Here is a 13,380-nt window from a genome sequence, read left to right as displayed (position 1 = left end):
GAGAGAGCAACTTGGAGCAAGGTGAACAAATGCACACAGTGAACAGGCACGTCTGTGCTCTGAAGAAACAGCAGTTGAGCGCGAGACTCACCCAACTTAGCATTTCAAAGCCTTCTTTTATAGGGATTGGCATCCTTTCTTTCAGTGCTTTGTGGGTTTTCCATCCCCAGCTTCTGTTTTTGCTGTTGTTCTTCATTCATCTTCAGCTTATCTCAGCCCAAAGTCAGTTTGGTCATAAAAGGTGGTATCTCAGCCCTGGGATGTCCTTGCTGTCCATCTGGTAGGATGTGAGCCTCCCTCCTCCTCATAGTTTCATAGTAGCTAGGGTCAGGAAGGACCTGATCAGATCATCTAGCCTGATCCCCTGCCACAGGCAGGAATGAATGCTGGGTTCACAAGACCCCAGACAGGTGATCATCTAACCTCTTTTTGAATTTGCCCAAAGTAGGGGCGAGGACCACTTCCCTAGGAAATTGGTTCCAGATTCTGGCCACCCTAACTGTAAAATATTGCCGCCTGATCTCTAACCTAAACCTATTCTCCATCAGCTTATTACCATTGTTCCTCATCACCCCAGATGGTGCTGGGGAGAATAGGGCTCTTCCTATTTGCTGATTATCTCCCCTGATGAATTTGTAGGCAGCCACCAGGTCCCCCTCAGCCTTCTCTTGCCGAGGCTGAAAAGGTTCAGGTCCCTCAGTCTGTCCTCATAGGACCTGTCCTGCTGCCCTCTCACCAAATGGGTGGCCCTCCTCTGAACTCTCTCCAGGCTAGCCACATCCTTTTTAGTAGTCCCATTGTGGCCTGACCAGTATCACATAGAAGAGGAGTATCACCTCTCTGGACTGGCTTGAGATGCATCTTTGGATGCATGACAAGGTATGGCTGGCCTTGCTGGCTGCAGTCTGGCATTGGCAGCTCATGTTCATTTTGGAATCAATAATGACTCCAAGGTCCCTTTCTGCCTCTGTGATTTCAAGACGGAAACTCCCCAGCCTGTATGTATGCTGTGGATTCCTTCTCCCAAGGTGCAGCATCCTGCATTTGTCTACGTTGAGCCCCATCCTGTTCTCATCTGCCCATTTTTGTAGTCTAAATCTAGTTGCAGCCTCTCTCTCCCTTCAAGTGTGTCCACCTCACCCCACATCTTAGTGTCATCAGCAAACTTGGACACTGTGCTTTCAACCCCCTCATCCAAGTCACTGATGAAGATGTTAAACAGCACGGGCCCGAGGGCCAAGCTCTGGGAGACCCCACTGCTCACATCTGGCCAGGTTGAGAACGATCCATCCACCACTACTCTCTGGATGTGCCCCATCAGCCCATCCAACTGTGTAGGCATCAATGCCACAGTCGCCTAATTTATTGATGAGAATGGGGTGAGAGACAGTGTCAAAGGCCTTCTTAAAGTCTAGAAAGACTATATCCATGGCGACATCATCATCCAAGGATTTAGTTACTTGGTCATAAAAGGCAATCAGGTTGGTCAGGCAGGACCTACCTTTGATGAACCCATGCTGATTGCCCCTGAGGATGATCTCCCCTGCTGGCCCCCCGCAGATGTGTTCCTTGATGATTCTCTCCAAGATCTTCCCGAGCACCGAGGTGCAGCTTATGGGCCTATATTTACTTGGATCCTCCTTCCTCCCATTCTTAAAAATTGGGACCACATTAGTTAGTTTCCAATCCTTTGGCATCTGGCCAGATGACTACAAATGCTCATACAGTGGGGCCAAGGGCTCTGTGATGACCCCTGCCAGCTGCCTCAACACCGTTGTGTGGAAGGCATCTGGACCTGCAGATTTAAAAATGTCCAGCCCTTCCAGAAGACCCCTAACTACATCTGTGCGACTGAAGGCCTGATAGAGCTATCCCTGAGATTGTCCCTACCTCTGGTAGGAGGGATGTCCTGGTCCCTGTTCAAGAAAACAGAGGCAAAGAAACTGTTAAAAATATCAACTTTCTCATCTGGTATAGCCACAAGATTACCATATGAGTCTTGCAGGGGCCCTACATTGCATGGTGCCCTCTTCTTGCTCCCAATGTACTTGAAAAAGTACTTTTTCTTGTCCTTAATCCTGGACACTAGCCTGAATTACATCTCTGCCTTGACCTTCCTAATAGCCCTCCTACACTCCCAGGCAGAGGAGGAGTACTCCTCCTTGGTGATAGCTTTCCCTTCCACTGGTTGTATGCCACCCATTTTAGTCCTTAGGCATTCCTGAATGTCCTTGCTGAGCCAAGGGGGTTTCTGAGCACTTCTTCTGAGTCCCTTGCTTCTCTCAGGGACTGTTATCCTTTGGGCCTGGAGGATTGTCCCCTTAAGGTAGAACCATGCCTCGTGGACTCCCATCTCCTCTACCTTCTGGGCCCTCAGTGCCTCCCCCACTAATCTCCAAAGTTCATTGAAGTTGGGCCTTCTGAAGTCAAGGGCTTTAGTCTTGCTTTAAGCCCTTGATACCCTGCTCTGGATAGTGAATTCCAGCAGGTGATGATCTCTATTGCCCAGGTGGTCAAGGACCTGCAGTCCCCTCACCATGTCATCCCCAGTGGCCAGGACCAGGTCCAGCAAGGCATTACCCCTAGTGGGGCTGTGCACCTCCTGGATAAGGTGAAGGTCATGTGATAGAGCCTGTAACCTATGCGAGCAGTCAGACCTGGCTGTCTGCTCCTCCCAGCAAATATCTGGTTAGTTTAGGTCACCCATGACAATAACATCTCTTGACCTAACTACCTACATAAGCTGACCAGAGAAGTCCTGATCCAGCTCTTCCCCCGTAGTAGACACCCACCATAAGTTCCCTTTCACCATGCCCCCCTTGTAGTTTGACCCACAGCATCTCTGCCTGACCCTCCTCTAACCCAAAGCCAATCCTTGATGTTGTGAGGTGCTCTTTGACATAGAGCACGACCCCCCCCCCCCCACCTCTGTCCTGTCACTTCTATATAGGGTGTATCCCTGAATCCCCACTGCCCAGTTGTGGGTGGGGTCCTACCACGTTTCTGTGAGCCCAACTAAGTCTGGATTCTTACTCATAATCAGGAGGCATAGTTCCTCCTGCTTGTTCCCCATACTACAAGCATTAGTGTAGAGGCACTTGAGGCCTCCTGAGAGTGCACGTGCCTCCCCCCGTGCACAGAACATTTGAGGCCCCTTACTTCCAGGATGTTGTTGCTTACGGGCATTCCTTTCTCTTGCCACCCTGCATGCTGGTGAAGCATCCTCTCCACTCGAAGCGGCCCCTTCCCCCAGCAAAGCTAGCTTAAAGCCTGCCGTTATATTCTTTGTGCCCTAGGCCTCCAAGGGATTCTTTAGCCAACCACTTATTACTTTACTGACTGGTAACTTACATTTGGTAACTTGTTGCTTACATAAACAGTTAAATCTTCTTCTCCCATCTCTATGCCAGTCTCTCACCATTCACACTTTCACATACACCCATTCAAAAAGGGCATACAGAGTTCATTCACTCATGTCAAGCAAAAGAATACAAAATGGAGTGTTCAAGCTACTTACAGGACAAGACTAACATGGTTACATTTCACTACTATTACACTCTATGTTAACATCAGCTACATCAGTTCAGTTCTTGCTACACATGCCTTCTATCAGTGGGGACCAACATGCTTTCCACTGCCTGCCCTGTCTATCACTGTCCTGCCTGTCCTCTCTCCAGTCTGACACATGCCCCACACAGAGCCCATGCCACAAGTTGACCACCTGTGACCTACATGTTGAGTGGCATGTGAAAAAATGTAGAAGAACCAAACAAGGGATTTCCCTTAAACCCACAAATTATCCTAATAGCATAACACTTATAATCTATTCATTTCCCTCATTTTGTCCCACCAACACCAAGCCTACAGAATAGGTTTGACTCAGGAAGGACATGTGCATAGAATTTGGCAGCTGGAAAGAGTGAATGTGTAGATGTAGTGTGCAGAGATATATGGAAAACTTCTTTCTTTGATACACGTGTACACAGCACAAAATAAAATGTGCTAAGGCTAAATATTTATCTTTTTGATACTTGATACTCCTGGCTACCTATTTAAGCATTTTCCCACTTCAGTCCATAATAATTGATTTTTGGTACATAAGATGATACCTTGTTAAATATTAATCACCTCTAAATAATGTCAGCTTCATGTCCAAGTTACAAAATTGCCCCAGAATTTCATTATGCAAGTATATGCTAATTTATGCCTATGTCAATCTTAATTGCACTTGTCAAAAAAGAATATTCAATCCACAAACTGCAGTGTAAAGTATCATTAAACATGGTGGAGAACTGAGATAAATAAAATGTTTTTGACATTTGTGCTTATAGTCAGTGCTAAAGCTATTTTTGGAATGTTGTACCAGTTCTAGTCAGGGTTCAGTTTAAGATTTTTTTTTAATTCCTACATAAAATAAAAAAGGGGAAAAGACTACTTTTAATGAATAATAACTTCATTTCAGAACAGTTGTACAAAAGCAATATTTTGAACAGATTCTGAGGGGTTTTAAGCAACATAATCTGAAAGACATCAGGAATAAGTTATTTCTTAGGATTAAATCCTCTTATCACTGAGAGGCAACCAACCAAGGAAAATTGTTCTCTTGAAGACCTAGATTAATTTGTCCTGCAGAGCTACTAAAATGTTGGAGCATTTTGCTATAAGTATTTAAGCAATAAATATATTCCTTCTTTTAATTTGTCATTTATTTTCTTTTCAGCTCCTTGTGGCTATAATGTAACCTCTCAGAATGGTACAGTTTATTCCCCAGGATTTCCAGATGAATATCCAAATTCAAAGGACTGTACATGGCTTATTTCTGTGCCTCAGGGTCATGGAATTTATATCAACTTCACCTTACTCCAAACTGAACCAGTGAATGACTATATAGCAGTTTGGTATGTGACCTTTTAACACAAATGATTGGTTTTTGGTTGATATATCTTTAACTCTATGTCTATTCCTATGACTTGGAATTGTTATATACAGAGCAATATCAGTTTCAGAGAAATAGCATGATTAAGAGGTTAACAAGAGATAGACTATAGATCAACTGTGTAAATGTATAGAACAAGTTCAACATAACTAATTTTATTGGCACAATCTTATCCATAAGACTTGTTTTTTTTTAAATTATCTATATACTTAAACCCAGATAGCAAAAGCTTGTATATGAACTCCAGTTTGAATTGTAGAGAGTTAGAAAAACTAAGGTTCTATTAAGCAGCACTGTTTTGCTTAGAATAGGTTAAGAAATGCTACCTAGCTTACTGTATCTTTTAATGGTGGTATTTTCTATGGGAGGCAGTGCTGGTAAAACAGATGAGATAGTCTGTGTATGTTTAATTGAGTTACCTATATGTACACTATTATATACAATGCTAAACCTGTTGCTATAATGATCAGTGCAATTCTAAAATATATCACATTATATCCTCTTTGAAAATTTAAATTTAAATTAAAAGTGCAAGGCAGTGCTTAGGCAAATGATCTTCTCCCATAGAAAATGATTTATCAACCCAAATGCAAAATCCTAGAAATCCTAGACATTTTTAAACCTGTCTGTCTGGAGATATATATTGACATTTAAATGTACATGTTTTTGAAGAGATGGCTTTTAGAGGATCAAAATACACAGTGTACCTACCAAGTGTGATTGCCTGTGGCCAAAGAGTGAATTCCTCTTCACAGATAGTACATAAACAATTAAAAGTATTAGAAAGGTCTAAACAAATTGTATGGCTTATGAGGGAAAATGTTTATATTTCCATCCTTATTGAACAGGTCCTTTTCCCCTTTGCTCCATAGAGACCTGTTTCTACAGAGACACATCATCCTATGTTGTATCATTGAAAACACTAAAGACACTGTTGTCTTCGGCTGGGGTAGACTGTTAGTGGAACTGTGATAATGTTATTAAAATATACCATATTTGAAAGTATATATTGAAATAAAAAATAATGTTTTATATTATATTACATTATACATTTGAAAACATTGTATGAATACATATGATCAAATTTAAAACAACCTGGTTAGTGTAGTGATCACTGGGTTCAACGAACAGAGGCATATGTAAATTAGAAGAGTAACACGTTTTAATTTGTGGAGCATTATGCAATATCTGCAGACTCTTTGTCTTTCTTGCTAAGTGGGTAACTAGGTAGCTAGCTTTTAAGTAAGGAACCACCTTTTGTTTACCAACTCTTCTAAAGTAGGGAGCATCTTTAAATTATAACTGTCATTACAGTCACACTCAGACCATGTGCAGGACAGTAACTGACAGGTAAGTCCAACTGCTTAGGAATAGTAGTTCCCCATATGCATTATCTAAGTATTATAAAGTAAAACAATAATATATGCTATACACATAAATACACACACATCTGTATGTATCTATGTATACATGCATACATACATATATATACACACACACATACACACATATATATAAATAGTCCCGTAACTTGAAGACCTGTAATAACATTGTTTTTACCTTTTAAGATGAAACCATTAATTAAAATGCAGAGGTCACATTGAATATTCATTACTTTGAAAATGATACTGTAATTCACTGGTAAGAGAAATAGAAGGGAAAATCTCAGCACCCTGTTAACGTTAATTATCAGTTTATTTTTGTCACTCTTTGCCAGAGAGGAAACACATGTTCCCTTTAGAGGATAAAATAAGTATTTCAGTGGTATAGTGGTAAGTGCAGGAAACTCACTTTGCAAATGACAGTTTTATTCATAACATCTTTTGCATACTTTTATATCTTTAAATAGTTTGTGGCTATTCTGGAATGACCTGTCTGTGGTCAGAAAGCTTACTTTAAGTTTGAAATAAAAAAGAAATAAATTTATTTATTGTGTGAGAAGTAGGACTGAACTCATCACAGACTGAAGTGAGAAAATATCCTTTTGATCTAAAGGTAGCAAAAGGTCAGAAGCTAAGTGATTGCTGGGAGTCTTTGGTTACTCTCTAGTGTACTAAAGTACATATCACAAAAGCCTGATTAATAGATTCAGTAGTTATAGCATACAACAGGTTCACAAAAATAGACTTACACAGCTTTGAAATTCTTCAGTGACAGCAATTATTAGCTGCTTTTATTTTGGAATAATGTTTTAGCTGAAATGTGTTTATATAGTGACATTCAAAGTGAAATTAGCTGCATATGAATATGTCTCTATGAGCACCTCTTTTGCTGTTGTGAAGTGCAGACCTCTTGTTCTGCTTTCTTAACACAAAACCACAGTGAATAGAATGAATTAAAATGATAATATGTCATCCTACAAATGTTTATTCCTTTGACTTCAGTAGAACTATTTACACGGGTAAATAGTTTGGCTCAAAAACATTTTTAAAAAATTGTAAAAAAGCCTTTAATAATAAAAGTTACAGGAAATAAAGGAGGCTGAAATAATTTTCCTGATTTGCTTAAAGGTTCATATATTACTGAAACACAGAAGATTTATATAAAAGACATTCAGAAACAGGATGGGTGTAGAAGGGCCCAGCTGTTCTAAAAGAAGCCAGCAAATAACCTGCCTGAACAAATATAAAATCTACTATACAATTTCCCCAACCTTCTCTACAAAGATCAGGTTTTGAAGTTCGAAAGAATGTTCAACATTGCCTTCGTAGTCCTGAATACAAATGAAGTAACTTCAAGTACAATAGTTAGAATTAACCTGCTTTCTCAAAGATTTAGCCTGCTGTCAGGACAAAATAGATTGCTAATTTAAACCTTAATTGTAGGTTTTCACTGACTGATTTCTTTACTTTGGTCCCTAGGGATGGTCCTGACCAGAATTCACCTCAGCTGGGAGTTTTCAGTGGCAATACAGCTCTTGAAACAGCTTACAGCTCAACCAACCAGGCCCTTCTCAAATTTCATAGTGACTTTTCAACAGGAGGATTCTTTGTCCTCAATTTTCATGGTCAGTTTGCTCAATATTCTATAGTTTACTTTTCTTCTGGGAATCAATGTGTATGTATGTTCTTTCTTTCTTTCTTTCTTTACTTTCTTTTTCAGTTATTCCTTAACTACCTGTGCCCTTACTGAGCTTAAGATAAGTTTATTACATTTTATGGTCTGCTATTTTAATTGAACATTACAGTTTTTCATGATCATTTTGTCAAATCTGTAGTGAATTGGTCTTGTATTTTCAGGGGGAAAATCTCAATAATTATTTTTATTGTTATTATTTTAAGGTCAATTTTGACCTCTCTCTTATGAAAGACTTGTCTTATTTATGTGAAACCAGGGCTTCATACAGATATTTAGTTTCTCCCGGAAGAGTTGCTGTTCTCTCAGGAGAAACTATGAGTGTACATATGTTCAGGCTTTTTCTCCCAGAATAAAAGTGGCTGCTCCAGAAAAAAAATCACCTGAGAGCAACCATCGTTAAATCAATCCCAAGAGAGTTTCTCCTGAGATAGTGAATGTCTGTTCATGCTGTGGGTCTCTCAGAAGAGAAAATAGTCATCCAGCATCCCCTCCTCCCCCTCTCCAGAAGACAGTGTGTCAGTTGCTGGTTTATGATGCTTCAGCAGAAGCACAATACATCAGAGAAGCCCTATGCACTTCTGCTAGATGTGTCTAGACAGACTTAAGGGAGCTTTCAGAGCATGCGGAGATGTGTGTAAAAGAGCCCCCTCTGTCTGCACAGTATCAGGAATGCAGGCTCTCCATACTTCAGGGCCTCAGCATTCAAATGTCTATATATGCCACACTCGGTAAGTTTTTCCACCAGGAGCACAAACCTAATCAGAAATAGGATTTTTTTTATGCACAGACTTTCCCCTTCTTGAGCAGTTCTTCGTTGTGGGTTATAGCCCATCTTCTTCCCTGTTCAGTGCAAAAGTACAGTTACAGGCAGTAACTCACATCTGCCGTAGAGAGCTGGAGATGAGAACTAATGAACAATATGTTTTGTCTGTTTGTTCTTAACTTCTGTAACTTGGCAAGTGGGGATGGGATTTGGAAGATGCAGGAAGCATCTGTGTTCTTAACCAAGCCTGATTTATGTGGAAGAAGAGACATTTATACAATATGTACTCTCCTGTCCCTTACTAACATCACATCTTCATTTCGAAGCTAATAGGTCTTTGGTTATGAGGGACAATCAGGTAGTAAATGGTTAGTAGAAATAAAAACAAACTATATGTCCAGACTTGCAAAAATGCTAGTAATTGTAGTAGTATTAATTTTTCCAATAGAACTGTACAACAAGAAACATTGGTCAGCAGACATATGTCTAGGATTTAACCTAGAATTAACCTAAAATATAAGAGATTATACAAACCTCAACAAATCTGAAGATCTGGAGAGGAAGCCATGACAAACAATCAAGCATGTAAATAAGCAAACAAATTCTGTACTTATTTGACTTTGTTTTCTGTTAGAGTTAAATAGCTGTTAAGTCAGATTCATTCTTAGGTTATGTCTACCCTTCCTTTGTGATTACCTCAGGAAAACCAGTGACATCCACATACTAGGCTGCATGGCCATATTGTTGTCGCTTTGAACGCATGCCAAGAAACCTACCTGACATGAGGCTTGCACATGTGTTCATGGCTATGTTAAACTATCTCACATTTCTTTATTTCCAGCCTTTGGTGTGCACTGAACAAAACTGAATTGGTAGGGGAGTGTATAAACTTCCTCTTAGGTACTCAAGGTTCATTTAAACTAGAGATGGATTTGATTATTTAATTTGTACCGTATGTATATGTTTATATCCATAACAAGTATTTTAAACATTGCTTTATAAATGCCAATAATGCTTCAGTTACCATGTTAAATTTTGAAAATTAGATCCCAGATCCACAATTGGCTGTCTCAAAGTCAGTGTACCACTATATGGCCCCAGGCACACATTAATTTAATATGCCTTGGGATATTATACCTGATCCGAGCATTTGCACTTTGTGCCATGCCACATATGCATAATTTTTTGGATTCAAATGATACCCTTTCTACTTGCCAGCAAATTGAAGCCCAGGTTCAGGATCCTAGGTTCCACCTGCACAGGTAAGTTCAAAGCTGAGCAGTGAAAGCCCTGCTGATAGCTGTAAGTAAGTGCCACAGGGAGGGGAGACAGTTGGCTCTTCCCACATGGCAACTGCAGAACTGTGGCCCAAAGCATCACATGTAGGACTGAAAGTGAGCAGTTTTGAACTTTCCTTGGGGGGGTAGGCTGATTTGGCACATTGACTGCCTCTCTCTGCAGCTTCTATCAGAGCAATGCAGGAGAGGCTCCTGTCGGGGGAGGGGGAGGGGGGGCAACAGCTCCCCCAGGAACCTTTCAACCCGCTTGCCCAGCAGCCAATTTGCAGCATCAGGATGAAAGCTGTCATGACTCTGACCTCAGTATCATTGGTGAGGCTGACAGCTGATGAGACCATGCTGCATGTTCCATTTATGGTGCCGTGCAAACTAGCCACACAGATGTTTCACATTTTTGGACACCAAATAGTGGTTGCATATATGGCATCATTACTATTTATGGCATGATTAATGCATTAATCATTCCATAAATATAACCCTCTGCCAAGGGCCTATGGTAGCACAGATGTCTATGTATAGTCAATTGTATGATTATGGGCCTATTGAATAATTGGAACTATTTCAATATATTAAATCTTATCAGTATTTAATGGTATTTATTTATACTTACATTTTATTTTGTAGCATATCAACTTAAGAAGTGCCAGCCTCCTCCAACAGTTCCACATGCTGATTTATTTACAGAAGATGAGGATTTTGAAATAGGTCAGAGCAACATCTTATTTTTTCATGCAGAGGAGTTTTGTTCATTTTTTATTTAAAATATAAACTACTACAACAGGTCATCCTTATTCTGAATATTTTTCTGTGGCATCCTCATGCTGATAGCTTTTTTACTTAAGCCAAATATGCCAGTTTAATAGGAACATCTTTCCTTGCTTTGTTCCTCCATCTTCCCAGCAGAGTATAAGATAATTTTGTCTATCTATTTTTAATATTAACTTTCCTTTTAATTACTCCAGTCTTTTTTCTTTTCTTTTATAAAAATGCATTTGAAAGGAAGTAGCATAATTATCAGATAATAAAAGATAATGTAAAATACAGAAGTATTCAAGAAAGTCTTTGTTGCTGAAACTTTTTAGGTGACTTTGCCAAATACAAGTGCCATCCTGGTTTCACTTTGGTTGGAAATGACATATTGACCTGCAAACTGAATGCACAATTGCAGTTTGAGGGCTCACCTCCTTTCTGTGAAGGTAAGTTTATCTTTGTAGTTACATATTTAAATTACCTTAAGCATTCTTTTTTTTTCTCTTCCTTTATATAAAACAACATCATGTTTTGGGATCATCTTATTTTCTATTGGCTTTCCGTCATGGTTTAATTAAACAAAACAATATTTCCAGGTATTTCCTGATCTACAAATGAAATTTCAACCTTCTTATACTTTGGTCCCTAAAGTCAGGCACATAAGTCAAAATTAAGGAATCCAAAAGGAACTGGGCTTATATTCAAAAGTGTTCAGTATCTATTTCTTTTTTATTGTATGTGTCTATACTCACTAAATATAATTATTGAATCATTAAAATAACCAGAAATATTTAATCCTAAAAAGGAAACATTCCTTTGTTCTCCTGTAGTCATTTAAATGCATGTTTAAATTAAACATTCATAGCAAGACAAAAAAAGGAATGATCATTGGATTTGTATAAAGTATTTTCCATCAGTAACTGAATTCTGTCTGCTGACCACCCAGCCTGTCCATACTAATTTAAGCATAACAACAACAATATAAAACTGGAACCCTAAGAAATTGGATGGAATTAAAATGCAATGTACACATTTGTAAACATGATGTGCCTAACACAAAACTAGAAAAAAGAAAGAACTGTGACTTATACATACCTGGTTTTTTGCACATAGGCACATACTTTACCATTTCCCCAAATGCCATAAGACAGTTGAAAACATTTAAAAATATGTCTATAGATGGATAGATAGATACATAGATAGATAATGAGTTTAAGCATTCACAAAGAAACACTGAAAAGCTTCTAACTGATTATTTACATTCCATATTTAAAATTGAAGGATTTAAAAATGTGCATTTACTTTTATGAGAATAAAGAGTCCCATTTCTATTTCTATATTCACAGAAAAGCAAATGCAAATATCGTTAAAACATCAGGACCAACCACTTTGATTTCATGGGAACAGCATCTCTAAATTAAATTCTTGAAGATTTTTTAAGACTATGTTTATGTTTATTAAGTATTGTATGACAAAAAGTTACAAAATGCTGAAGCAAAAAAGAATAAGAAAATCTAAACCATAATAGTTAAAATTATTTCCTTGATTTCCACCAGATTTATGAAAAGGAGCTTAAGCACTAAAAATGCTGTTCCTGAAATTTCAAATAAGAACTTTAGTTTGAGGAACCTTGGAGAGAAGTAAAAAATCTAGCCTTTCACAATATATTAGCTGCAGCATTTAAGTATGAAAGGATTATCAGAACTCTGTAATTTTAAATTGCACCACTGGAAACCTGTGTGTGGATGTGGTAAACTTATTGTACCCAGAGGTTGTGCCCTGAAGCACACAGGACAGATATAGGTAGTTGTTTCATAAGCAGGAAAAAGTATCGTTGCCCCCACATGACACCTAATGTGGCTAATTAGCACTGCTGAGTGATAGTGCCAATTAGCCCAGCTACTCTAACCTGAACAAAAGTCAAAGAGCAAACCCCCTTGCTGCTCACACAGCTTCCCTCTCTTTATTTTATGTTGCTTAATGCAGCTCAAAGTGTCCTTAGCAAAAGAGAGAATCTCACACAAAGTGTTTCTGCAATATACAAACCTATGAACCTGGTAGTAGAAAATAGGGACACCTGCTTATTTAAGCTAACAGTTGTGGCTTTGTGAGCAGAGTGAACTTTTCATTGTTGAAAATCTGATGTCTTATATCACTTCTTTTTTTTATGCTGCCTTGCATTTCCATTGAGCTAGTTAGTCATTGCTAGCTTTGTTAGTGAATATGTAGTATTAGCATGATGAATCTAGCTTAGAGTTTACAATAACAGCAGCATCTTAACTTTTGGCCATTTTGATTGAAGTGTAAATAAAACACAAATGTCTCCAAAATGAACTGGTGAATTATTGTATACAGAGCTTTCAGAAGCTTCTCATAATGATTAGCCATCTGTTAGACACAGGGGATGAGCTGATTTCCAACAAGTCTTGTACAAGTTGTAGAATCTAGTGCTTTTCTTTGATCCTAGCAACACCCGTTGTTTCTTTGTAATCCTTTGAGACCCTGTACAAGAACCTCACAGGATATTTAGTTCATCATTTTCCCCTACAATCTGC

At 38.9% G+C, this 13,380-nt stretch overlaps 1 protein-coding gene across 1 annotated transcript in view; it reads left to right on the top strand.

Annotated features, from left to right (window-relative positions):
- CSMD1 (CUB and Sushi multiple domains 1) overlaps positions 1 to 13,380 on the top strand; it is a 2,270,760-nt gene that overhangs the window by 2,051,916 nt on the left and 205,464 nt on the right. Inside the window, exons 43-46 of the mRNA XM_090033387.1 lie at positions 4,721 to 4,898; positions 7,798 to 7,943; positions 10,700 to 10,780; positions 11,158 to 11,271. Of these exons, the coding sequence (XP_089889513.1) occupies positions 4,721 to 4,898; positions 7,798 to 7,943; positions 10,700 to 10,780; positions 11,158 to 11,271 (519 nt within the window). The remainder of the gene's footprint in view (positions 1 to 4,720; positions 4,899 to 7,797; positions 7,944 to 10,699; positions 10,781 to 11,157; positions 11,272 to 13,380) is intronic.

This window comes from Crocodylus siamensis, chromosome 1, assembly GCF_052110815.1.
Source record: "Crocodylus siamensis isolate JL-2025a chromosome 1, ASM5211081v1, whole genome shotgun sequence".
In the NCBI taxonomy this organism is placed as follows: Eukaryota; Metazoa; Chordata; order Crocodylia; family Crocodylidae; genus Crocodylus; species Crocodylus siamensis.
This window is presented reverse-complemented; position numbering and strand designations above follow the sequence as displayed.